The sequence below is a fragment of the Seriola aureovittata genome, chromosome 6 (assembly GCF_021018895.1).
Source record: "Seriola aureovittata isolate HTS-2021-v1 ecotype China chromosome 6, ASM2101889v1, whole genome shotgun sequence".
Classification (NCBI taxonomy): domain Eukaryota; kingdom Metazoa; phylum Chordata; class Actinopteri; order Carangiformes; family Carangidae; genus Seriola; species Seriola aureovittata.
Genome location: NC_079369.1, coordinates 19,541,733 through 19,567,498, shown reverse-complemented (window position 1 = coordinate 19,567,498; position 25,766 = coordinate 19,541,733). Strand labels below are relative to the sequence as shown.

At 38.5% G+C, this 25,766-nt stretch overlaps 1 protein-coding gene across 4 annotated transcripts; it reads left to right on the top strand.

Annotated features, from left to right (window-relative positions):
- The first annotated feature begins 457 nt into the window (after nt 1-457).
- swt1 (SWT1 RNA endoribonuclease homolog) lies at nt 458-24,833 on the top strand. Of its 4 annotated transcripts, XR_008827984.1 has the most exons (18): nt 459-861; nt 1,497-1,568; nt 2,172-2,230; nt 2,365-3,418; nt 3,609-3,738; nt 4,825-4,926; nt 5,253-5,444; nt 6,455-6,548; nt 7,004-7,245; nt 7,624-7,772; nt 8,275-8,413; nt 10,587-10,726; nt 11,166-11,302; nt 11,646-11,792; nt 16,228-16,294; nt 16,448-16,515; nt 23,212-23,392; nt 23,671-24,833. XR_008827984.1 is itself a non-coding variant. In XM_056377708.1 (17 exons), exons 2-17 carry the CDS (start codon nt 1,503-1,505, stop codon nt 23,309-23,311), a joined length of 2,886 nt encoding a protein of 961 aa, XP_056233683.1. In that variant the 5' UTR covers nt 458-865; nt 1,497-1,502; the 3' UTR covers nt 23,312-24,833. The 4 variants fall into 4 exon arrangements, 3 of the variants coding, with proteins under 3 accessions (XP_056233683.1, XP_056233682.1, XP_056233684.1); XM_056377708.1 differs by having other exon boundaries at nt 458-865; nt 23,212-24,833; XM_056377707.1 differs by having other exon boundaries at nt 23,212-24,833.
- The last annotated feature ends 933 nt before the right edge of the window (nt 24,834-25,766 follow it).

Sequence of the window (25,766 nt, the reverse complement as noted above, 5' to 3'; positions counted from 1 at the left end):
TGCAATCATATGAATATGCTATAATTGGTGACAAATACTGTAAATTAATAAACATATGTACTTCTAGCTATTTAGAACTGCATCGTGGTGTGTTATTGAACAATTAATTAAATATTTTTGTACACCGCTTATGATTGCTAAATGGTGGGAAAAAAAAAAACTGCAGCAACATAAACAAGTTGTGAATGTTGCTGTTTAGAGCAAGTCTTGCTGGAGGAGGATTTTCCACAACTTGGCAACCCAAAAGTTCCATTTATTGTTTACAACTGATCCATGAAGCACTGGTAAATGATTTATTAACCATTTATACATCAATTATTAACTAGTAAATTATTATTTAGGAGCTATTGGTTTAGTCAATCAAATGATATGAAAGAGTGGTGAGGGGTGAGCTCAGGCTCACAGTAGAATTTGCTGTGAGTGGAAAACTACTGACTTGACAGTTATATAACTATTTAAAAGAAATACGGTGCAGCTTTGGAGAAGAGTCAGCCGCTTGAGAAGAATTGCAAATGCAGAAGTAGAGAACAGATTCTTGGTGCATGTTTGTGCTAAGAGGTCGAGATAACCCAAACAGGCCTATACGCACTCCCACTGACTGACCTTGGGCAGTCTACTCCCTTACTAGGAATGAATGCATTTGCCTGTCTCTTTAGAAGACTGGCCTTTGTGCATGCTGCGTGTATCTTCCGCTACAAAACAAAGAAGACTTTACATACATACATTACATATATATGCGAGCGCGTGGGTGTCCACTCCAGCCCAGCCAGTGGCGGTAATGTAGGTACTAGAAGAAGAAGAAGAAAAAAACAGCCGTAGAAGAAGAAGAGGCGGAAAAGCAGCGGATGTTTTGGGACTCAAGTCAGTGAGTTTGCTGGAAATTACTAATCCTACTGTTAGTGATGTATTTCACTGAATTCATGCACGCGAACGTTTCAAGCATTAAAGAAGACGGCTAGCTTGTACTTTCGCGGTTTTGCTGTTGCTTTTCATCAGGTAGCTTGAACGAGCTAACGATAGCATTTAACATTGACTGTGGGTTGTGTGTTGTGTGTCGACGTTAATAATCAGCTTTACCTTTAATATACTATAGTATTCTTTTAGCAAGTGGTTTAACGTATATTTCAGCTGTAGCTATGTTTGTGCCACAATAGTTTACCCTGTGTTAGCCCGTTTGAGCCTCATCTAAGTTACTTGAATTATTGCATCGAGTTACCTACTACATGAAAGGCAAAAACACAGTTTGTAGAGAATATAGTCAGACCTATATAGAGAGGCAATATATTAGGTGATATTTCTATCTTCATATATCTGTATGTATATTGTTAGTTCCCTTATTATGAGAGGTGTAATTCTGTATTAGTTAGACTCGCATAACACATTTTACTGTTAGATATTAAGGTGGTGTCTCACTGAAGCTCAATATGGATTGTAAGGACTGTAAGGACTTTGCATAGTTACTGAAGATAATGTCTGCTCTTCAAATTGACCTTCAGGGGAAAATGTCGAAAAAGTCAAAAAAGAGAAAGCGCAAGAAGTTGTCTTCATCCTCCAGTGAAGATGAGAAGGTGAGGAGATGACATTCAGTTATGCGTACTATTGTTGCTTAAATCATCTATTTGGACTTAAATCATCTATTTGGATATATGTCTGTACTGTGCACATGCTTTAGGCAAAGTAATGATGCTCTCAAAAATAAGTCCACAAATAGTTTTAGCAGTTAATTACTTAAGAAAATTACACAAAATTACACAAAAAACCTAAATCATGTCAGTATTTGGTGTGGCCCCAGTTTGCCTTTAACACAGCACAGGTTCTCTTACATAGACTTGTGCACAGTTTTCAAGGATGGTTTATTCAACCCATTACTCATCAATCTCTCTTTTGGAAGAGAAAAAAAACATACAAGAAAATGGAAAGAGAATCTGAGTACACATGCAATTTACATTCTCAGACACACACACACACACACACACACACACACACACGCACACACACACACAATACATGGATATACACAAACTTATCCTGGTCAGTTACATGGGACATGTAGCATATGGTGATATAAATTGAGAAACAAAATAACCATACAGGATTTTCTGTTTTTGGTTTGTGCAGCTTAATCACAACAAGCTGTTGACACAAGATTTTATGTATTTTCTCATTTTTAGGCATCCAAAGAGCAAGATGCAACCAGCCATCTCAAAAGTGTCAAGAGGAGGCATGAGAGGTTAGACCCAGTAAACGTGACCTTTAACAACAAATGAATGACTGTAAAGATAAATAAGATATTAAGATTTTGAGTATCATTCATTTCCATTTATATGTTTATCACTGACTGTATTATTCTTCCTCTACATGTAGCTGTGCTGCGAAACAGGAAAATTCTGGTTCTTCTACCGTTAAAGATGATTCCCAAAGCACCCGCCAGATCAAAAAGCCTGTCTACAGACTGGCAACACCACAAGCATCAGACAAGAAACCTGTTAATAAGGCAGAAGAATGTACAAAAACAAAAAATGTCTCTTTACAGTTCCACGGGGGAAATTCCTCTGTTAAAGCAAAGCATTATATTTCAGGGAAAGACAATACTGTCAGTAGGAGTAAGACTTTGGAAAGGGGAACCTCAAAACCCCTGAGCACTGACACTCCGTGTACAGTTCCTCAGAAAACAGAGAGGATCTCTAAAGGCAGATTAGATGAAGAGTATTCCCGGAGGAGCGAATCAAAATTAAAAAAGCTAATGAGTGCCAGTTTGGCCTCTGCTGAACAGAAAGAAGAGAGGCAGAATACACAGAAGAAGCACAGAACTGAGGAGTCACAAAGGACTGGGAATGACAGCAACACTATCAAAGATTCGTCAAGGCAGAAGAGAAGGGAGCTGGTCAAAAGAATTAGCCAAAGGCATCGAGAAAATGAGTTTACGTCCAAAAGAAGCCTGTGTACAGAAACAAAAACTCGCTCTGCCTCCACCACAAATCAGTCTTCCACTTCAGCCAAGCACACTACCTCAGAGAGTAGCTCAAAGGTGTTGAAGAATGTCAGTTCAATCCCGAGGACTGTCACATCAGTGTCACATAAGACAGCTCAGTCAACATCTTCTCAGCAACAAATAGATTCTCTCACATCACCTCTGCCTCCCAACTTTAAGATACCAAAAAAGGTACAACCAAGGCCAGCGGATGACACTGGCAACGATAGTGATGCTATTTATGCAAACAAAAATCTCAATTATGGGACTGAGCTTTCACACTCTGGGGACTCAATAAGAAACTCCAAGCAAGAAACAGTCCTGCAACATCACAGCTATTTGGATGCAACTCCCAGTTTTTCATCTGAAGGACAAGATAAGAGTTCATCCATGTTTCGCCAACTCCCAACTGTGTTCAACACTACAACTGAGCCGTGGTATGACCAGGTAGTAAAAAGCACACTTTAATCACTTATCATAAACACTCTGTTTAATTTGTATTTGTAGCTTTTTCAAAAATGATAGTGTCCTTAAAAAAAAGCTGGTTGTTAGCCAGTACATTAAAATGACTTCAATATGTTGATGTTGCAGTGGTTCGAAATGGCAGAGAGGATGTTTGTGTTTTGTTGTTCTGTAGATGCAAGTTGTTGAAGAGCTTCATCTTGCCCGCACTGAGAAGAAATTAGAGGTGAATGTAATGCAGAGCTATGGAGAACTGACCTGTATGGACATAGACCCCCCAGAAGAGGGAGCTAAAGATGCATACTGTAAGTTTTATTGTGCGCCTATCTACCAGTGTGTATGTGTATATATACTGTATATGTGTATGTATATACATATAAGGCTGTGTGTGTGTGTGTGTGTGTGTGTGTGTGTGTGTGTGTGTGTGTGTAGCCTTATGCTAAAATCGTTCAAATTTATTTTTCCCTCGTCATTCTACACTCAATGCCCCATAATAACAAAGTGAAAACAGAATTTTAGAAAAAAAGTGAAATGTCACATTGACATAAGTATTCAGACCCTTTGCTATGATGTTTGAGATTAAATTCAGGTGCCTCCCATTTTTTTGATCATCTTTGAGATGTTTCTGTACCATGATTGGAGACCACCTGTGGTAAATTCAATTGATTGGACTTGATTGGGAAAGGCATACACTTGTCTCTTTAAGGTCTCACAGCTTATAATGCATGTCAGAGAGAAAACCCGAGCCATGAGGTAGAAGAACCTGCCTGCAGAGCCCAGAGACATTGTGTTGAGGGACAGATCTGGAGAAGGGTACAAAAACATTTCTGCTGCATTGAAGGTTCCCAAGAGCACAGTGGCCTCCATAATTCTTAAATAGTAGAAGTTTGGAACAACCAGGACTCTTCCTAGAGCCGGCTGCCTGACCAAACTGAGTCAATTAGGGTAGATTGATTTATCTTTGTAAGAGAGGTGACCAAGACCCTGGTGGTCACTCTGGTTGAGCTCCAGAGATCCTGCATGGAGATTGGATACTAATGGTAATACATCATTTAATACATCCTTTGAAAAACGGTTGCTGTAGAATGACACATGAAGATATTTACAAAACATGTCCTGTCCTGTAAAACTATGTGGTTTGTTTCTGCAACGGAATTAACATTTTACTTTTTTTTTTTTTTTGATCTTCACACATCACAGCATTACATCATCTCTTAATACATTTTCCTGTATTCCTATTAAACATAAAACTGTAACCCACACCCGTGGCCAATTAAGCTAAGAAAAGAAAATAAAACGACCTACTTCATCACTCATATCATTATCATCTGTAACTTGTTATATTCAACAACAAATAATGGAATCAATATAAACTGTGTTTCTTATTACAGGCAAACAGTCCACTCAGCAAAACCTAATCCTGGTTCTGGACACCAACATTCTCCTCAGTCACCTGGATTATGTGAAAAAGATCAGGTCTCATGGCTTTGGAGGTATTTAAAATGGTTTTAATAAATGATGTGTCTTGAATGATTAATGCCCATTTAATATGTTGAATAAAGAAACTTCATTCTAGTATAAAAGGTATCCAGTTAGTTTTCACTCCCAAGTTTATTCAGTTGTATGCTCAATGCTAAAAATTAGTTCATAAAGAAAGAATTTCATAACGGAGACAACAGAATCAATGTTGAATCCCAAGAAAGTATAACATACCATTTCTACAATTATAGAATGAATTATCTTAACTGGAATAAACTGTCCTTACAGTGTTTTATGAAATCATTACTACTCGCTTTCTCCCAACTTTATGTGATCTCAGCCCTGGGCTTCCCTGTTGTCCTGATTCCCTGGGTGGTGCTTCAGGAGCTGGATTCCTTAAAAAGGGGGAAAGGCCTGTCAGGTTCTGTGGCACACCTGGCCATTCCCGCCATCTCGTACATTTACAACTCTTTGAAGAGCCGGGAACTGCACCTCTGGGGGCAGTCAATGCAGCAGGCCGCCGAGATCAGCGGTGAGTGCTGATCTAAGGAAAATGTCAGAGTTTTCAGTGCACTGAAAGTAGGATACATTTATTACAATCAAGGACGGAAGCTAAATGTTAAGGGTTGAGCCTGTCCATGAGCTCATATCAGATTTATATTGAGTGTTCTCTTAGACAAAAACATAGTGGCGGATCAGGCTGAAATAAATGTCACTCTTGGTTACAAAAGAAAACACGCAAACATTACAGTAACTGCAGGCAAAACAATAAGCACTTAATGGGAAGGTTTTTACTTTATGCTTTTTATGGGTGAAAACATAACAATAGAATAATCTATGTTTCATATCAACACTTCAGTCCATGTGGAATTTTTGGCTGCAAATAAATTACATTAAGATGTATTTGCATTAATAATTTTTTCTTAATCAGAGTTGGTATTTTGGTAGTCTATTACTGAGCATGACTTCTCTCTATTGTAAAGTACAGTGTTTGAGGTGTTAAGAGATTTATGGCCATGAATTAATATCATTAATTAGTAAATGCTTGACTGTTCACTGCATAGACACTAGGTGGCACTAGCACTAAGCTGGTTCTCCAGAATTCATCGGCATAGCATACATTGTGTGCATCTCAAGGGCAGGTTGCACCCAAGCATAAGGTAACCCACTTCTTAGCTGTATGTAATATTGATCAAACATTAATATTTCAACATTGATAGCATGATCTCTTCAATGAGGAGTGTTAACAAGAGATTTGCTGGAGCTATTGTTAATTAATACTAAGTATTAAGGAGCATACACGCGTTCAGTGTATCTCTTGAAATAGACCTGAAATCTCCATCTTGCGTTTTTCATCTTTGAATCTTCCTACTTGTCTTTAAGAGAAAGAAGACATGCTATGCTCTGTTGTACACTTACCATGTGCTTTCAGTGTCATGAATTAAACATATCTCTTTGTCCTTTTATGGACTGTCATGTCTTTCTCTGTCACTCTTGTCTTCCTGTTCTTTGCTCTTTCTCTCTGTACCACCTTGTCCCCAGATGGTCTGAATGCTGAGAATAATGATGACAGAGTGCTGCAGTGCTGCCTGCAATACCAGAGCCTGTACCCAGAGTGTGCTCTCATCCTATGCACGTGAGTCCCCCCTCCCCCTACGGCACACCGCTGCTGCTGCTGCAGAGTGTGTGTCCTCTGCAAATAATGCACATGCATGTGACTGTGAGTGGGTCCAGCCAGATAGTTCCAGTTGGGATGAAAGAAAGAGAGAGCCAGACAGAGTAATTGGGCAAGAATAGATGTGCTGAGCGAGGTGTTCTGAGTTAAGTTCAGGAATTTCTTTTCAGCTCAATAGCAGTGGCTGTTGTATTATTTCTGGTTCTTTTTCTTTTTTACCCATTTCTCTGACTGCCGCTATTTCCAGACACTGTTATTGATTATTTTGCTGAATTGTAGGAGAAAATGTTTGGCAGACATAGGATTAATGTTGCACAGCACAGATTGATGTTATATGAATTGTCTTAATGTTGTGTGAGTGTGTGTGTTATAATTGCCACCTGATTAAAAAGACGTTCTCCCTCTTTCCTCTCTAGTAATGATAAGAACCTATGCAGTAAAGCCCTCCTGAGTGGGGTGAAGGCCCTCAGCAAAAATGATTTGGAAGCAGAGGTTGGGAGATCCAGATATGGCCTTGACCCTCTGCAAAACACTGGGACCGCCATGCTGCCTCACGCAAACCCTCAGATCTCGTCACCGGTGCAGAGCAGGAGTTGCACACCAGCCCAGCCACACAGTCCAAAGAGAACTGGCCTCTCTGTAGGACACATAATAAAATGTGAGCCAGGGATTAATGTGCTCTTCATGCAAAACAGGAAATTACTTGGCATAGTCCATCATAGTGCAGTAGTTAATAGCACATACCATCCATGCACTTGCCTTGCCAACCCACCCCTTCCTATTTTCCAGTTTTCGTTTCCTATACTTCAAGTCCATCTGTATTGAGGTGACAGTTTCAGCTAGAGTAAACAAATCAGTTTTGATGAACAAAAAATTACAAAAATAAAAACAGAAATAGAATATTTAAAGCCATTTCATCTACACACATTCAGTTAGTATTAGAGAAATGCATTTCTAATGAAACAGCAACTTTTATGTGAAGGATAGCTGTTGTCCTGTGTTTGTTTCTGTACTGACATATATGTTGTGCACACAGATAGCCAGCAGCTCAGTGAAGGAGAAGAAGAGAAGACAAAACGGGACCTTAGCAAATGTGTTTCTGAACTAGAGGACAGCCTGCGGGAGGTGCTGTCTGACGTGTTAGAGGTGGAGATGAAGGCTGCTTATGAAGACCTCTGGTTAGAGGTAAAATTTATCTTTGAGATTATATTTTAATTAATGTCTCCAGATGAGAATCAGCTTGATTGGGCAAGTATGTTTACACACGCAAGGGATTTGACTCAAGTTTCTAGTGGCTTTCAATGTATTTAACAGACAGTTTCAAGAACAGTGTTGAGGAACATGTGATTCAGAAGATACAGCTAAACAAGGACAATAAAAATAGATGAGAAAATGAATACATGCATATTTATGTATAAAAACAAGGTCAAACTCTTTCTGTAAAATATACATGAATACAAATAATAATACAAATAATTGGTAATGTAATAGGTTAATTTATATACAAGGTGGATATACACACTACATCCATGTACATAGTATATACAGGCTACTGTGATTTAAATTTGACAACGATGAATGATATTTAAATGTTGTTGCATAATATGTATACTGAGCTAAAATATCAATAATAATTTCAAAAATAATCATTTTCATTATGTCATTGTGTGTTTTATTTTCTTAACAGATAGTTTATGTAAAACCACCCTGGAATCTTCAGGATGTCCTGCATTGTTTCAAAAAGCACTGGATTGCTGTGTTTGGGCAGATTGTCCCACGGAGGAAGCAGCAAATTGTTTTAAATCTAATCGAATTCTTCAACTCAGGTATGTAGGTATTTAGGTGGAAGAGGGGGAGGTGTAGGTGTCATAAACTAATAAGCACATATTTTCTTGGGACAAAATCTTATTTTGGATGCTTCTGTACTTATTTAATTATATTTCAGCCTAATTAAAGATTTCCACAACAGTGTTTAGGTTTGTTTTAAAAATCCTATGTTCAACAGCTAGAAGACAAAACAGATAATACAGAAATGGTGAATCATGTGGTTAGGTAGATAAATGTAGCATGACACTATAAACAGTCTTGTCTGTATTGGCCATAGTTCAAACACCTAAGCACTCAGTGTTAAGTTGTACAATAATTTGAGAAATGTAACCAACGTGACACAGAAACAAATTTAGAAAAAATTACTATGTAATATTCTGCTGAGTCAAGTGAATTTAGAAATCAGCTCTTCATTATATCGGTGTTGCCATGAGCTGTGACGTCTAATATGGCTTACAGAGAGTGCAGTAAATCAATTCTCAGTGTGTTAACCTCTTACAGTGTTTTGTTTTAGCATATTCTCTATTGCTTTGATTTGGGAAGGCTTGATAAAATCACATAATATAGGTGAAAAAAATTTGATGCCAGTTTCTTTGGACCTGATTTTAATCTTTGTTTTGAATGTGAACTTGAATGTGAGTTTGAAAAGAGCGACAAGAGCATCAAAATTAACAAGCTGAGCACCCTTAGGTGTCTAAATGCAAAGATATTCTTTGTTCCACTGTAACAGTTTCCAGGTTATAAGCTGAGGGACCTTGATAAAAAATAATTTGTAATGCTGTTATTAAATAGGTTTAGAGTTATTAAATGTTATTAAATATCTAAAATCTCAGCTTTAGGGAATGATTTATTCCTTCTTGTGCAGTGGTGTCGAGATACTGACTCATCCCCCCCGATAAAAGCCTTACTCCACTGGGGTGTGACGTTGTCTGCCCTGCACTGCGCTAGAACCCTACAGAACTACATACAGAATCAGGTCATCTGCTAAAGCAGGACACTCAAATGTGTGTCAGAAAGATGCTGAGTCGCCCACTGCAGCACTTCTTGCTCTGGATTTCATCGCTGGATCTAATTACATTATGCTTTCAGTGCTGAGTATGTGCCTTTCACTCTCAGACTCAGTCTCCCAAGTCCACCTGTGTGGGCGTGACCACTGCACTAGTGGCACAATGCTTTTTAATCCATCAAAGAATGTTAATAGCTGAAACAAAGGAGTTTTGCCCTTGTTCTGTGCTTCCTTGTTTCATGAGCCTGATTGGGCTTTCTTGGTACCACGCAGCCTGGCATTGTGCCAGGACTCAGTGTAGGGTGGTGAGGAGGAGGAGGAGGAGGAGGAGGAGGAGGAGGAGGAGGAGGAAAGAAAGGGGGATAAACTGTATGTGAGGCTAAGAACAAGTCTGGGAGTGGAAAAGTACTGCATGCAATTTTCTGGTCTCTTCTGTGCAGGCTGTTAGTGTGTGTGTGTGTAGTTGGTTGTAGCTATACTTGTGAGGACGGGCTGTTCACAGGCCTCTACAAAGTGACACAGCTTGTTTTAGGGCGTGAGTTAGAAATTGTTAGATTATGGTAAGAGTAAGCTTTATGGATAGGCATGTAGTAATTACGGTGGCGAATAGAGTAAGGTCACAAGAGATGAATATTTACAAGTATAAAGCTAAAATAACATGAGCGTCTGGAGCTGGCTGGTTTTTGGCCAGAGTGTCCCACTGCCTGGCTTTGTCTTACATCGTAATATTCATAACAGTTTTTCTCAGAAGGTTACACAGACAAAACATCCTCATGAATAAAGGGTTTGCTGTACAAGTAGCAACTCTTCCCTTTGCCTCACTATCATACGTCTACTGTTTGTGTGTGTGCTTGTACACTCAGTTGTCAGTTTATTTGGTATACATATCTAATATTATATGTAAACTAAAACTGTCCTGCATTAAATCTTACTCTCATGAAGGCTATAATGTTTACTTTTGTTAAAGATGGCTGCAGTTTGTGGTGCTTTTGAATTGTGTTGCGTTATAACCCATTTATAATAACAGGGGCATTAGTTTTAGTTATATGTACCTCATAAACTGGCAGCTGAGTGTCTGAAAACCTTAATGTGCATTTTAATGCATGTCCCCTCTCTGGTGCAGTCATCTGATGGCCCATATATATCTTTTGTATGTATTTTTTCAGGTAAAACGATAGACTGTGGTGCTACCTTAACAGCCCTTCAAGAAGCTAAGGAGCTTGTAAAAGCGTTTGAGAAAAGTTCAAGCCGTGTTCCCAGTGCCATTTCTGTAATGGACAACATTTTCAATAAGCTACAACCTCAGGTCAGTGTTCAGCACAAGTTAAAGTTTACCTTGTGTCATCAGAGATCAAATTTATTCCACTTCTCCTCTGTTCAAAAGGTTAACTCTCGTCCCAGGGCTGCAATCTCCAAATTGTGTTGTGTATTGTGATGGTTAATAAATCAAGAAATACATAAAAATACTTTTATATCCGTTTTGTGTCTTATATATTGTGTCTATATCCAGAGAGCAGAGTTGAAGTCTATTCTATTTTTGCTTTGAAAGATCTGATAACGAATACCAAAACAACAATGACAGGGACAGCAGGATGTATTTTCTTATTAGAAACATCCTTTTACTTTACAGTTAAATTCTATTTAATATTTTTCTGTTTGAATAATGGCTATTTATGTGTGTGTGTGTGTGTGTGTGTGTGTGTGTGTGTGTGTGTGTGTGTGTGTGTGTGTGTGTGTGTGTGTAGGGAGAAACTCCTGCGTGTGATGTTGTCATGAATGATGATGACGATGATGAAGACAAACAACCCACGTCTGCTCAGGTCTCTCATCAGGAAGTGTGGGCCCTGTTTGAGAACATCTGGTCTAATGTGTATCAGATAAGGTGGGTGTAATGGGGATTTTTTGATGAATGCAGTGCTTGGATTCCACTTATGATTATACTGCAGACAACAGGTTAGGATGTCATGGTTTGTGCTGATTTTTTCACGGATATTTTCTCAGATTTGTTTAAATTAGAGCACAGCACAGTAAACAAGTAAACAAGAAATGACCTGCTGACTAATACACCATACAGCCCAATTCCTTAATTAGAATTACAATAAATGGTTATATGAAATAATTTGTAGGAACAAAAACAACACTTTGTATTTTGTTTATTTTGATATGTAGTTTGTTCTTTTCCATCCCACTGACCTCTGAGGCCATGATTTTCTGTCATGTTTCAGCTTGGAAGTGTTCAAAGTGCTGGGCTTTGACCCTCACACCATGCAGAGTGCTCAGCCAGCGGGATGCCCTCCACCACAACAGGACGCCTTGGCTTGTTTGCACAGACTGTCCTCCATGGTCTCACAGCTGCTCCAAGCTTTCAGCAGGTATTGCAGCCCCCTCTTATCACTGCTGTCAGTCTAAACATACCACCAGACATTCAGCTGCTCTGTCTGTCTGCCACAGTGGCCTCTGTGTCAGCTTCGTACTGTATTCAGTCTATTACATTGCATCATTTGGGTTTAAGCTTTTAAGGGGCTTTTTGTACTATTTAATTTAATTTAATTGTAGCTAATTTAACTTAATGATTATAGTGAATGTTCATGTTCCTGAGTCCTAAAACATAAGAAAAAATTGTGTATAGACAGGGAATCTTAGCAGGCATTGATCTGTTATGATCAATGTTACATTTCATGCCACTAGCACTTCTGAATGCCTCTCCTTCAACATCTTCCATAACTATAATGTCTATCTGTAATGATGGAGATAGACATCCCCACTTTCCCATCTTTACTAAACCCTCTGATTTAACCTTCTTCATGCCTTCATGCTATGTACGTCTCACCTTTTGTCTCGACCCTCAAAGACCCTTTAAACTGTCCTTGATCTGTCCTTAACCAGCCTGCTCCTTCCTGTGTCCTGGTTAGGTGTTTGCATGTTGTGTTGTACGACCTTATGGCTGTCGGGCCCTATTTGGCATGTAGTGTTGGTCACGCTTTAATCTGCTTGACCTTGTAGCTTTGCCTTATCACCTCTCCCATGACGCAACAGGCAGCTCTAGACTGTAGCACCATTTAGCTTCTCACCAGACCTTCGAGACGGAAAATGCTAACAGTTATCCGTTGGATGTTCTCATTCTCGAGTAAGCTTTGCCAGTGTATTTGCTTATGCCTGCATTGGCATCTGAAAATATTTTTTTAAAATTTGATTTGACTTATTTACATGTCACACAGGAATTGAACACTTAATTTATGATCTTTGGTTGAATTTAATGAGGAGTTCTTTAAGATGACATATCAGCGGAGCTCTTCATGGATTATGTGCTCTGTGAACTTCCATGTCAACATGTTTCTGTTCAGTTTATTCTTTGCCATCCCAAAGCACAAATTAGGCCTGTAGCATAGGTTTGCAGTCACGCCCTTCTTTAACTTCCGTCCTGTTCACTTGGTGTTGGCTCATACGGCTGCCGTAACAGGTGCAGGGCCTTTTTCACAGAAGACATTTTGACAGGTCACAGTAGGAAAAGCACAGGTGTAAATAATAAAAATGAATGATGGCTTAATTCCATTTAACTGCTGCGGTTTCAGCGTTCTGGTGTGCATGCTGGCTCCCGATCACACGGTCAAGGCTTAGTGTAACAAAAAAACAACAAAAAACAGAGGCCTTGGTAAGGTTATTTGCTTTTCCTACAATGACAATTCATTAAGAGCTCTTTCATTTGACTTAATATAATTTAAGAACATGGCTAAACTGTCACTGACGTTCATTGGGCTATTCAAGTATTCACAGTATTTTATATGTATTTATTTTTTGATTTATCTTTCTTATGATGTCTCTCTTCCACTGTTGCACAACCCTCACCCCTCCTCCTCCTCTCTCACACATACAGAAACAAACATACAAGACATCAAAACGCCACACAAACATAAGGTCCAGTCAGAGTCAGTACATTATTCACTGTGACATTTTGCGTCTCTTTGAGAGCAGGTAACAGTAAAACTCCTGCCATCCAAAGGGCAAAGTGTCTGCTGATATCCCACTGTGTTGTCCGGGTGCCACTCTGAACTCCTGCTCTCACTGTTGTCCTACAAAACCAGTACAGAGAGCTTTCCATTGATCACAATAAATGGAAAAGCCTGAAAATAACTTTTTTGTTGTTGTGTGGAGATAATTTAAATAAAAACATTTATATGATTTTATGTTTTTATTATTGAAGTGTTAGTCTGTTAAGTCAAGTCAGTTTTGTTTATATAACACATTTCATACGGCAGGCGTAAACTCAGTGTGCTTCAAAATAAGAGCCAGGATACATCATACATGACAAAATACAAAATAGCATATAAGATAAGAAAATATTACATAAATAAAACATACAGAATAGGAAGGTTTTATTATTATCATTATTCTAAAAGGGAGATAATAATAATAATAATAATGATGATAATAATAATCCTGACTCACACCACACAGTTAAACCTAACTAAAAGCTTGCGAAAAGAAATATGTTTTTATTTTACTTTTAAAAGAAGACACTGTTGTAGTAGACCGTAGTTCATATGGTAAAGAATTCCAGAGAGTAGGACCATAGTGACTCAAAGCACCATGAGCTGAGTTAGAGTTGATTCTTGGTATAATGACGAGACCTTTATATAATGATCTAAGGGATCTTTTTGATGGGTATTTAGTAGTCTCTTTAGGCAGGACATTTTCCCTACCTGAGCCAAGACAGTTCATTTGAGATGTCAGCTCACTAACACTGCTTACCTTCAGTAGCCTGTCTTCTTCCTGTTGTGGTTTGTAATTGATTATAATCATCATTAATTTCCTGTGTAATCTTTTTAATTTGCTATATTCTGTAATCTTTGTTCTGCTCATGGTACTTCACACAGGAAACAATTTCTAGTGCAGCCAAATAAATATTTACAGATATTTTCAACAATAATTACGCAACAATGGGGTTTTTAGATATTTATCTCCGTAATGAAAGGGGAACATAAGAAAAGTGATGCCTCTGTTGCACATAGTGTTCTCAACTCAATGGCTATAAAACAGAGAAAAGAGGCCTCTCAGACCATAAAGCACTAAACTCCCAAATATGTGTCCCAGTGCACTTTATTATCACTTAAAAGCTCTAGGCCTCTGTAGCTGTCTGTTTATTGTTTTTTGCTCTGCAGTATATGGCTAGTATGGTGGTACACCATTACCAGCAGCTTTGTCATATCTAACATACATCCTCAATGTTTTGATTTAATGTCATGTTCCTACTATGTATGTCAGGGGGTCAGGCGATGTTCGTTCATCATTTCCTGTTGACGGTGTTGTGACAGGACACCTTTAGCTGCTCAAGTGGGTCTTTGTGTGATGTTAATCAGTCTGAGGAGGAGCAGTGTCCTGAAAACCTCACTCAGTGGTTTGTGATAATGATGCATTCCTAGTGTTTGGATCTTTTAGTGAACAGAGGCTATTGTTTTGATGCTGATACGTGATGTGCAGCACAGTCAAGACCTAAATCTGGTGGGTGAAGGTGCAGATGTTTGCTCTGCACAAAAACCACATGACAAGTTTTTGCAACAGCTGCGCCCTCTTTCCGAACAGGATTTTTTTTTAAGATCTTGCTTTTATCTCAAGCTTGCTGTGTGTGTGTGTGTGTGTGTGTGTGTGTGTGTGTGTGTGTGTGTGTGTGTGTGTGTGTGTGTGTGTGTGTGTGTGTGTGTGTGTGTGTGTGTGTGTGTGTGTGTGTGTGTGTGTGTGTGTGTGTGTGTGTGTGTGTGTGTGTGTTCTGTGGGTCTGCTTGTTTTGTTTTTCAGGGTCATAAATACTTTCTTGTACGTTCATGTGGCAGATGTACAATGTGTGTGTGGATGGATTCCCCTTTTGTTTAGCTACAGAAAAATAAAAGTTTTTTTTTTTTTTACTATGTCAGAGCATAAACAATAGTTATGAGTAACAGTAATTATGCTCACATGGTATAAACATGGCAAATGTGTTAGATACCTAGCAACTGTGACTGTTTTGGAATAAGCTTTTTGCTACTCTGCTACCTTCATCTCCATCTGCAGGAATCTTCACCGTGTATACTTTATGTGTGTATATGTCATTTGTACTTATCTATGCACATGCATGTGTGTGTTGGTCTGCTCAAGCACAGTTGCCTAGGAGACACTCCAGACTGGTTTTCACGTGTTTGAGCAGGGCTATGACTCATTCCATACAGGCTATCACCCTCCGTCTCCCTCTCTCTCGTTCTTCTCATTCTGTGGACACTAGATATGGATAATTTAGGACTCTGCCAAATAACCATTTTTCTCTTTCTCATCTTTCACTTATGTGCTGTCATTAGTTTTTCTCATTTTGTCTGTTACTGCATTTTTCTCTGAGGCCAGCCCTCCTTTACTCTATGTAGTTACTGACAGTGATGCATGCTTGGGGTCTATGTATGAATCGCCTCGTTGTAAGGAGTTATATAAATAAACTTGCCTTGTGTGCATTTTGGTCGGGTGCATGGTGATGGATACATAGAGGAAACATTTAAGAGTTATGAAGTGTATTCAGACGGAAGTTGTGTCAGAGGTGTGAATATAAAGAGAGTGCTTTATTATGGTCAAACAAAGTCCTATTTCATTGAATTAGATTTGTTCTTTAAATGTTATTACTTATGGAAAAACAATGTTATTTAATTAAGATTCACTGAACACAACTTTCTGTCAAATTGTGGTATATATTGACCCCAGCTTTTCTGGGACAATGATTTAAAATGTCACAACTTTTCCAGCTTTCCCTGGAAGTGAGGTCGTTTCTAAAATGTATTTTTTTGTCCTTCAGCATCTTGTCCTCAGCCCCTAGTTTGGAGGAAGTCCAGACACTGCTCAGCATCATCCACTCTAATAAGGTTGGTGCCATTCCAGTTATTGGAATACAATTAGATGTCATTTTAATTAATTAATAAGTCATTTGACATTTTTTCCCCTGCAGGGGTCTTTGTTATGTTGAACTCATCTTGACATATTCATTTTTAGCTCAGCTCGTATGCATTGTGTTTCAGATTGTTAATGTGGATTCCAGATTGACAGCTGTAGACCTACTTGATTGTTTCTCACAACAGGACTACAGGTAGGACACGCAAACACACACATACACTAATGACAATTGCCTATATATATAGTTTATATTAATCAGACATTTAAATGGTTGCTGTTACACTATGAGCCCTGTCTCGCAGGTAAATCTGACTGAATTCACACAGTTGCTACAGCTGTGATCTCACCAGTCTGATTGTTGTGTATGACAAGTGTTAAGTTCATTTTAACATTCCAGTAGAGTAGAGGTTTTAGTCACTTTCCTCTGGAGGCTAAGCGCATTAAAACTAGTGAAATACACCCAGCACTGCCTTGGCCTGACATGTACCCACTGAGTTTGATGTAAGCATTTGGCAGTGACTTTCCTCTGACCAGATATCACAATCAAACATTCTCAAGTTCTCAGAAGCCCTCAGTTCTTTGTTGCAGCGTGCCCGGGCAGGTTGTTGTTTATCCAGCGTCATAGCCGTTACTTTATCAGCCCTCCTCTGAAATATCCCCAGCAGAGCTCTCACAATGCCTGTGGCCATGCCAACACTTCCAAAGAACTGTGACGGTGATTATTAACATATTTCTTTGAAGGAATGCTCAATAGATCTTTCAAGTTTCAACTTCTATAATCTGTTAGGTATACCACAACCGGGCTGGCATATAATGGGGCTGCAATGCTCACATGCAGTGTAGCCTTGTCAGCCGTTGAAACATGATCATACGCATTGCCTTGGAGTGGTCAGGATTTATCTGTGGCATGGACAAGAATGAATACTGGTTCTGCACTAAGATTTAAGTGGTAGATGGAGCAAGACACACGTGAGAAGTAAACGGCTGACTTTATTTGAACAATGGAGATTAAACATCGCTCCTGCAAGGACTCATATAAAGTCTCATAAAGTGAAGAAAGTGTTTACTTACTTACTTAGCCGAAGTGAGTTAATGTCACTTCACTAGCCTGTTAATGTTGTCTATTTTAAATAGCTATATATCTATTTTAAATGGCTATATCTCATATATGTTTAAGTGGTAAAATGTTAAGTATCTAATGGAAGGAGGTAGTGGAGTAGGAAGTTCTGCTTTAAGGGCTGAATTTAAGACTACCACCTCCCCTTTCCCCTTTCTCTCACTCACTCATGTAACACAGGCTTTGCATTTACAGCTTGTCTGAAATTATCTTTCCTGTCTAAACACTAAGTATTGTGCACAGTTATCCTCCTTATCCTGCATATTTTTGCCTGTTTCTTTTGGTTTTTTGTTGTCACCTTAAATATGACATGGTTTAACTTTTGCCTAAGATACAGCTGGTGTTTACTAGAAGAGCTGTGTCGCTGATACTGACTGACAGCATATGTTCTTTGCTAATAGACTATATTTTGTTTCTTCAAATTTAACTGATAATAAAAAGTTACATTTGTAGTGCTGAAACTATTAGTTGATTATTGGTTATTGTTATTGGTTATGATTATTGATGGACAGTAATCTCCTCCCACCAACAATTTAGATAATCAGTTCATCGTTTATCAAGAAGAAAAAGAAATTGCAGATTCCAGCTTGAATGCAAGGTTTCGCTGTTTGCTTTGTTGTACGTCCTTGTAAATGTTTGATTGAATATTTTGGGGTTTTTGGACTCTTGGTTGTTGTCACTCGGAAATTCTAAGATGTAACTATTCAACTTCTGCTTTTATTCACATAGCTTTTTTGTGAGGCAAAAGTTAAACTAAATTTTACATCCATTGTGTCAAACAATACATCAACAGTATGTATATATATAACATAGAGGGACCAACAGAGTCACTAAGTGCGTCATTCCTGGTTCATCATGATGTGGTTCTGAAGCTAAACCGCAGCTGTATTTATAAGTGCAGGTTGAACTCAGCAACTGCCATGGAAACAAGCCACAGTTCTATGTATTCAACAGATAATTTATTTCCTGACCGTCATGTGTCCTCTCTTAATGCTGCTGTGGGATGGTCAGAAGCTGGTTCTCATGGTTTCATAACCCCAGCAGAGGAAATATTGTCTTTAACTATTAGCAGAATTGATTTTATACCTCTTCTCATCAATTATTCTTTTATAGATCACTTTAAACAAATCACTCTAAATGACTACTGTGTACTGTGGTTGCTGGTACATTGATAATGATTATTATATTATCAAAGCATTCTATTAATGGAATTGTTTGTTTAAAAAAATCTGATTGTTAGATAACCGGAAGTATTATTTTTCTGTATTTCAGAGATTTACTTCCTTGCTTGTAATAATGATGTGAAGCCAAATGAAACCAAAGGTTTATTTTGTATCAAAGACAACATCTGCTCTGTCACTTCGTGGAAGAGCTTTGCTGGCACTTAGCAGTCGCGTCATCCAAGCTTTTGTTACAGCAGGTCACTGCTGATAGACATAGTTAAGCTGGCTGTGTTGTGATCATAAATTTTTTATTTGTTACATTCACTGTGAAGTGATCTAGGCCGTTACATGGTGAGTGCATTATCCATGGTGTTAAATATTTGATTTCTGTGCTCAGTGCGCTTGCATGATGTCATAAGTTATATAAAGCCTCAGGGAGGCCCCTTTCCTGGATCACGCACCATCATTGACGGGCAGCTTTCAGAACAAATAGGCCTCAACAGCAAATAAGCTTCCAGAGGAGTTCTGAGATTTTAGTGATATCTGCGTTGCCTTCCGGTCTTGATAACAAATACCTGTTTGTTTTATGATATACAACAAATGAAAAAGTGACCACTATAACAATTTTCCATGAGAGATCCCTCAATTAAAAAAATTACCGGCATAAAAACACCAAAGAACAGTTACTTCACTTCAGAATCCCACATCCTCAATCAGAGTCTATGACTGAACTGTCTGTCCTTAGATACTTTTTTTTCATTTGTATGCATGTTTCTTCAGTTTTAGCTACTGTATTTGGAAGGATACATACAGAGGCAGAGCTATAATGTATTCAGAGAGGATATAGTTAACGGCACACTCTGTTAAACGGTTTGCAACACTGTTTTTGTCTGAAAAGACATGTATTACATAATCCCTTTTCTGAAAGCCATCTCAATTCTACAGTTTTTTTAAGAGAGTGGGAGGAGAAGGAACAAAACAAATTTGTTTTCCAGTGTCTGTGTGTGTTTCTCAGCTTAGTTTTGCCTTCTGCTCGAATAGATTCTGGCCTAAGAAATATTTGAACATCTGCAGCCTTGCATCTCTTTCTAACTGATTTCTGTGCACATGTGATTTTCTAATTGTCTGATTTTCCTGCTGTTGTTTGTAAACATCTGTTTCTGTGTTTGTATATATTGTATGAATGAGGAGTTTAATCTGTGGACATGTCATCAGGCGCTGAAACCTCTTTGTCTTTTAATGCAACATATCTCAGCTGCTGGTTTCCACAGCTGATAAGTGAGAGCAAATGCATCATTCGTCCAGGCGACACCTCGCTCTTACGTTGTACGTGCGTGAATGTGAGCTCACGTGTTAGCATCAGTGGTTAACTTGCATTTTGTTTCTTACATAATTCACTGACTCAGACAAAACAACCTTAAACATCAGCTCCTTATCTTTTGCAGTCACCTCTTACAGTATGATCTTGTATCCTAATATTTACACAGTAGTTTTATGTAACTCAGTCAAACAGAATAACCACTGCTCTGCTATTTTATAAAACTAACCAGGCTAAAGGAGACAGCATATAATTCAATAGAATAATGCCTGACGCCTTACAATACTTAATTTTCTTTTATTCAAATGCTTCACTGAAGAGAAACTGCTTTGTGTTTGATAAGACAGATCATTTACTCTCAGACTTTTTTTTTTTAACAATTAAATGAAAAATGGATTATAGCTACACATAGCAGCTTTTGCTTTAATCCTCTGTTCTATAATATTACTGAAGTATAATACTGTTCCATCATTTACTACTGTTATTTGACTGTACCAGAAGCCCTTGTGTGTCTTTGTATGTCAAACATTTTATAAGCAAACCCAGTGGCCTCTTGTTATCAGTGGCTGGCACTCCTTCATAGGCCTTCAAAGCTGAGTCAGACTTTTACGGTCAATGTTTTGCTTTCAAATGAACATGAAATGGAGAAAAAAAAAACTTTTAAAGAGGACTTAGTTTTGTGTAAACCTTATTATCAAGGTTTGTTGGAAGATTTCTTCACAAAAGCTATCAGAGAATATTAAGTGTGCAGTGTGTGGTGGGTTTTTTTTTTTTATAATTCCCTATTTCAATAAAAATTTCAAAGTACAAGAATCCAACTACAAATAAATTAAATAAATAAATCAAAATAAAACTTTCATTTCACCCATTAATAATCTTTTAAAGGGGTGACCCTCTTGCACATCCTGCTCCTGCTACTAACTCTCTTTTTCTTCTTGAAAACCGACAGAATGGTAGATTGTGGAGTTGGTTGCCATGGCAGTGATCCATGTGTCCATAGCAGCATCTTACTTAGGTAGGAAAATGAATCCAATTGGAGGCTTTCTGTTCAACGTAACAACATGAATGGCTGGTAGAGAACAGCAATGGGTTATATCATCCCAGTGTCACGTGGTTCTATGTTCAATTCACTGCGAATCATTACTGTCTCCTGGGGATATCCATTAACTACCTATCAAAAACATATAGGCTGTTATGTAACACAGTAGCAGTACAGCGCTCCCTCTTTAGTGTATACATTGTCGATCTGGGTCAGCAACTCTGTGCAGAATTCATGTGCGTCACAGACCTTGTGCGATTACGTTCAGCCATTCTTCATACAAAAGTTTGCTGCTGGACATGAACAGTGTGTCTCTAATGAGTCCGTAGTTGTTGTAAACACATTGACCGGAAGCGTTTCACACAGTCGCTCTGTCCACGGAGCATGCCAGAATGTAAAACCAGATCAGTTGTGACAGACCAACACGTCCTGGGAGTGAACAGTTGGTAACGCAACTTTCTGTTTGCACAGGTTATGAAAAGACACAGCTGCGCACTTGAATGAAGAAGGAGAAGAGGATGAATAGAAGTAGGGTGAAAACAGGGGGCGTTGACAGCCAGATTCTGGTCTTTCTTTCCACCTTCTCTCCTCCCAGTCGTTATGTAACGTTCCAATAGAAACAAAGCTGAGGAGGAAACAAAACAAGCAACAAGCTCGCTCAGTGTCTCTGCTGCTTAGCAGCCGTTGCCAAGACTTTAGAGGCCAATTGGTGTATGAGTCTGTGTTCACATAGGAGACTGGTTGTGTGTTTTGCTTCTGTGTTTGTTACTAAATGGATGTATATGGTGGTGGAACCAGAAAAATGTAATTCAGCTGAAGAGAAGTGAGTGTAAATAGCTGACACTGAAACGCAGAGCTTCTGGAAGCTGCAGCTTGCACAGAAGCTCTTTTGTCTGTCATGGACATTCTGTGCTGAACATGGTCAGCACATAGAAAGTTCACTCATAAAGAAGTCTGTGTAGAGTCATTTGGGTTCACCCAGATAGCACAATGTAAAGTTCTACAGCTCTCCACTGGATTATGTAACACTTTAAAGTTTAAAATGTTTTGCTGCTTATGCAAATGGATTCAAATAATAATAATAAAAAAACCCCAGTGAGCTAAACCAGGGAATAGAAACTCAATCAACAGATTCTGGCCTTTGTTAAAACCTCACTATAGCCAAGCCCAGCACACATCACTTGATTAACAAACAACAAACTTACACATCACACAGGGTTTGGATTTAAAAAGAATGAAACTTAATGAAATGGAGCGAATCACATATGCATTCTACTTGAAGTTTTTTTAATATACATTTTTAATGTACTTAAAACTGGGTAGACACCACAGCAGCTGAAATCTGAGTAAGGAGAAATTGACCTGTCAATATGTGAAATTGCTCTAAAACTGCAAAATATCATATGAGAGGCTGAAGTTAAATATAAAATAAGGGCAAACACAACAGAGCAGGACTCTCTAAAAACAAATATTTTAGAACCAGAATGCACTATCCCAGGCAGAGAGGATTGATGGTACAAAAGAGGAAATATTGTGTATGTCAAGCTGTCTGATGCTTAACGGGCAGCTTAGCTTTTACTTAGGCTTAATGGCTTTCTTCACATGAGTAAAAATTAAGTCTAGTTTCACATAAAGGGTAAATTATTCCTTTAACACAATGTTGGAACATACCTGCGATGGCAGTTGGACACACCCACCGGCCCAGTCCAGGAGGGCAGGATGTGACCCGGCAGGCACCTCACTTTTCCAGTAACATGCTCATTCATCAGGACTAAAAAAGCCATTAAGATGATAATCAGAATGTCTTCAGCATCACAGCAAATAGTTCACATGATAGTTAATCTTTTAACTTTATGTTTAATTATCTACCTGTCTCTCATTCGCAGCCAGCCTTTTTGTCTCAGTTTCTATAAACCAGAACAGCTCGGGAGTATCACCACAGAATCAATATTTTCATCAGATTTTCTCTACATAGCTACGGGAAGAACACATCAAAAGCCACAGATACAGAAATCTCTCATGTGACCCAAGCAAAACTGCTCCAGCTTTGTCTGAAATATTTGTGTTTATGTAAGACCCTGTCTCCTATAGTAACAGGCTGATAGATAGATGGTTCTTTAGGGCCTTAAAGGCTGTCCATCTGTCAGGCAAAATGACCTGTCTTTGCCTTTGTCTTTATTTCTGTGTCTGTCTGGGGTTTTAAATCTAACAAATATAATAAATGAAAAACAATATAATAATTGTGTTCCCAGGGAGAAGCTGAGAGTCGGAGGGATCCAGTTAATGGAGCTAAAAGCGGCCCTGGATCGTTGTGTTGGGGCCACAGGTCAAAACCTCACCTTGACCACGTAGCCCAGAATGGAGCAGTGTCAGGACGTTTGCACAGCTGCCAAACAGATGCCTTGAATGAACTGATTCCTTGAAGTAAAAACTGTAAGTTTTCTTTTATTGTACCTCCTGCAACTGTACCTGTTTACATTTTTTTTAATTCCCATGCAAAAAAAGTTTCTTGTGGCAGAGACATTATTGTTCTGTTTGCCTGAATGAATGGTTGTCTGTAGATTGTTCTCCATTATTCCAAAGGGAAAAAGCATTTGTTAAACAGCTTGTATTTTCTGTATCACACTGTTTTCCACTAAGTAGAGTCCTGTTTTCTATGTTCTCTTAATTGTGACAATGGAGCAGTGATTTATCTTTTTTTTATATTTCAGGTGTGCTTTGGTTCAGTAAGTCTATCAAGATTTATGCACATTAGATATTTTATTTTGATAAACGTCATTAGTTAAATCACAGGGCTGGTTTTCATTATTGCTATTTAAATGTATATATTTGCTTTTGACAGTTTGTTATATAGTGTACACGTACAGAATTTGGGATATTTATTTAGTGATATTTTTGACCATATGAATGATGCAGCAATGTCTGAAATCCTAGGTGCACCACCCCTCACAGCCACCACACTCCCGGCCCACTGTGACAATTGACAGCTGTTTTATGACTATACTTAACTATATCTTAATGTGTGTTTCCTATTTTTCAACCCAAACCCTGTTAAATAGTTGTTTTCCATTATTTATGATTGTCCAACTTCACCGAAAGCTTCAGTTTAAAAAAGCTTACTAGGCTTAAAGGAATAGTTTAATATTTTGGTAGATATCTAAATCAAGCACTTTCTTGCTTGAGTTAAATGAGAGGAATAATACCACTGTCACATCAGTCTGTTAAATATGAAGTTACAGCAAAGAGCTTATTAATCACAGATAACTAAATCTGCCTACCAGCTCACTGAATAACACGTTACATCTCATTTGTTTCATCTACACAAAAACCAAAGTGATATTTTATTTCTCTTGAGATTTGAATTGGTTGATGATGTGATCGAACCGCAGAGAAACTGAGGTTGCAAATTGGGCAAATAACCCCTGTAAACCCAAACCTTTTCATGCTTTATTATCACACTGAGTAACCCCTGAACATCTGATTTCAAAATCATGATTTCTGAAAGTCAACAGATTGTCTATTTGACCTGCCTGTGTGTCCCAATGAAAAGCTGCAACACAACTGCTAGTTTTTAGTTTTTAGTTTTAAACGAAAGCTGTTGGTGAGGTTGAGCTTTGCTTAATCTTAAATGATAGGAAACAAACTTTTAATAGAGTCTAGGTTAAAAACCAGTGAACCCACGATTTCAGTTTTTGCTTATTTTTGTTGATTTTTACAAGTAGAAATGTAAATTATTTGATGACAAAATCTATTTTAAGTAAAAGAGTTACATGTTTACGATGAAAAGTGTTGTGTTGTCTTGACAGACTTTTTTTTTTTAACCTGCATCAGTTGCTTCTTTTGATCATTTGAGTAAAAGTGATTTCCAAACTAATGCAGCCTCAGTCACAGTGAATTACAGAAACTTGTATAATTGCTTTCCCTGTGCTACTGTATTTCCTGTAGTTTTTTGGAGAGGCTCACCCATGTAGTACTGGATGTGTGCTGTGATTAATATGACCTGAGTGTGAGTGCATGTGGCTGCGTGTGTGTATGGTGACTAAGGGGATTAGCGTGCAGGTGACGCCAGCAGACAGGCTGAGATTACACCTGCTGCTGCTGCTGTAACACACAGGGAGGCTAAAGCATCAGACGTCACGCAGGAGGATGTGAACGGAAGGGGGGGGGGGGGGGGGGCAGACAGACAGAGAGGGTCAATGATGGTCTGGATTCATTGAACTCCCTGTCTCATTAATATATTGCAGCGTTAGACACAGATGCAGCTGTCATTGAACATTTTGTTCAGTCATAATGTTGGACTACAGATTATAGATGTACTGAATCTCCTGCTTCTACTTTCTCTTGGAAATATCTTCTTAACCATTTATAAAAGGTGCACAGTGAATTATCAATGTATTAAACCATTCACCCAAAGGGGCCCTTCTCTCTTCAGATACTTTATAATCAAGTGCCTGGCTAATGTGAAACAGCATTTATCCTAGACTGTTGAGGCAGTGGAAATTTCCGCAGAGGAAGAACGACCTGCTGGGTTTGAATAGTTTCATGTGTTAAGTGTGGATTGCTTTTATCAATTTGTTACCACTTCTTTGGGTCAGTGTCTGGCCTCCAAGAGTTGTATAACTCCAAAGCAGAGAGAGGAAGCCAGCTAAACGTGGCAAGTAAATGTTCCTAATTCACTGTATAAGGTAGAAGGGTGACTGGACATCAGCGTCTGTATTTGTGGCCAAGGAAAAATGACATTCGTCGGTGTCTGTATTTAGTCTGTACTTGCTGTAGCACGTGGCCTGTATGATTTTTTTTTTTTTTT

What these genes read in the sequence shown, in the direction of transcription:
- swt1 (XM_056377708.1), top strand. Translation starts at nt 1,503, where the DNA reads ATGTCGAAAAAGTCAAAAAAGAGAAAGCGCAAGAAGTTGTCTTCATCC. An exon ending in CCTCCAGTGAAGATGAGAAG is followed by an intron (nt 1,569 to 2,171) that starts GTGAGGAGATGA and finishes TCTCATTTTTAG; the next exon opens with GCATCCAAAGAGCAAGATGC. An exon ending in CAGGTCTCATGGCTTTGGAG is followed by an intron (nt 4,927 to 5,252) that starts GTATTTAAAATG and finishes ATGTGATCTCAG; the next exon opens with CCCTGGGCTTCCCTGTTGTC.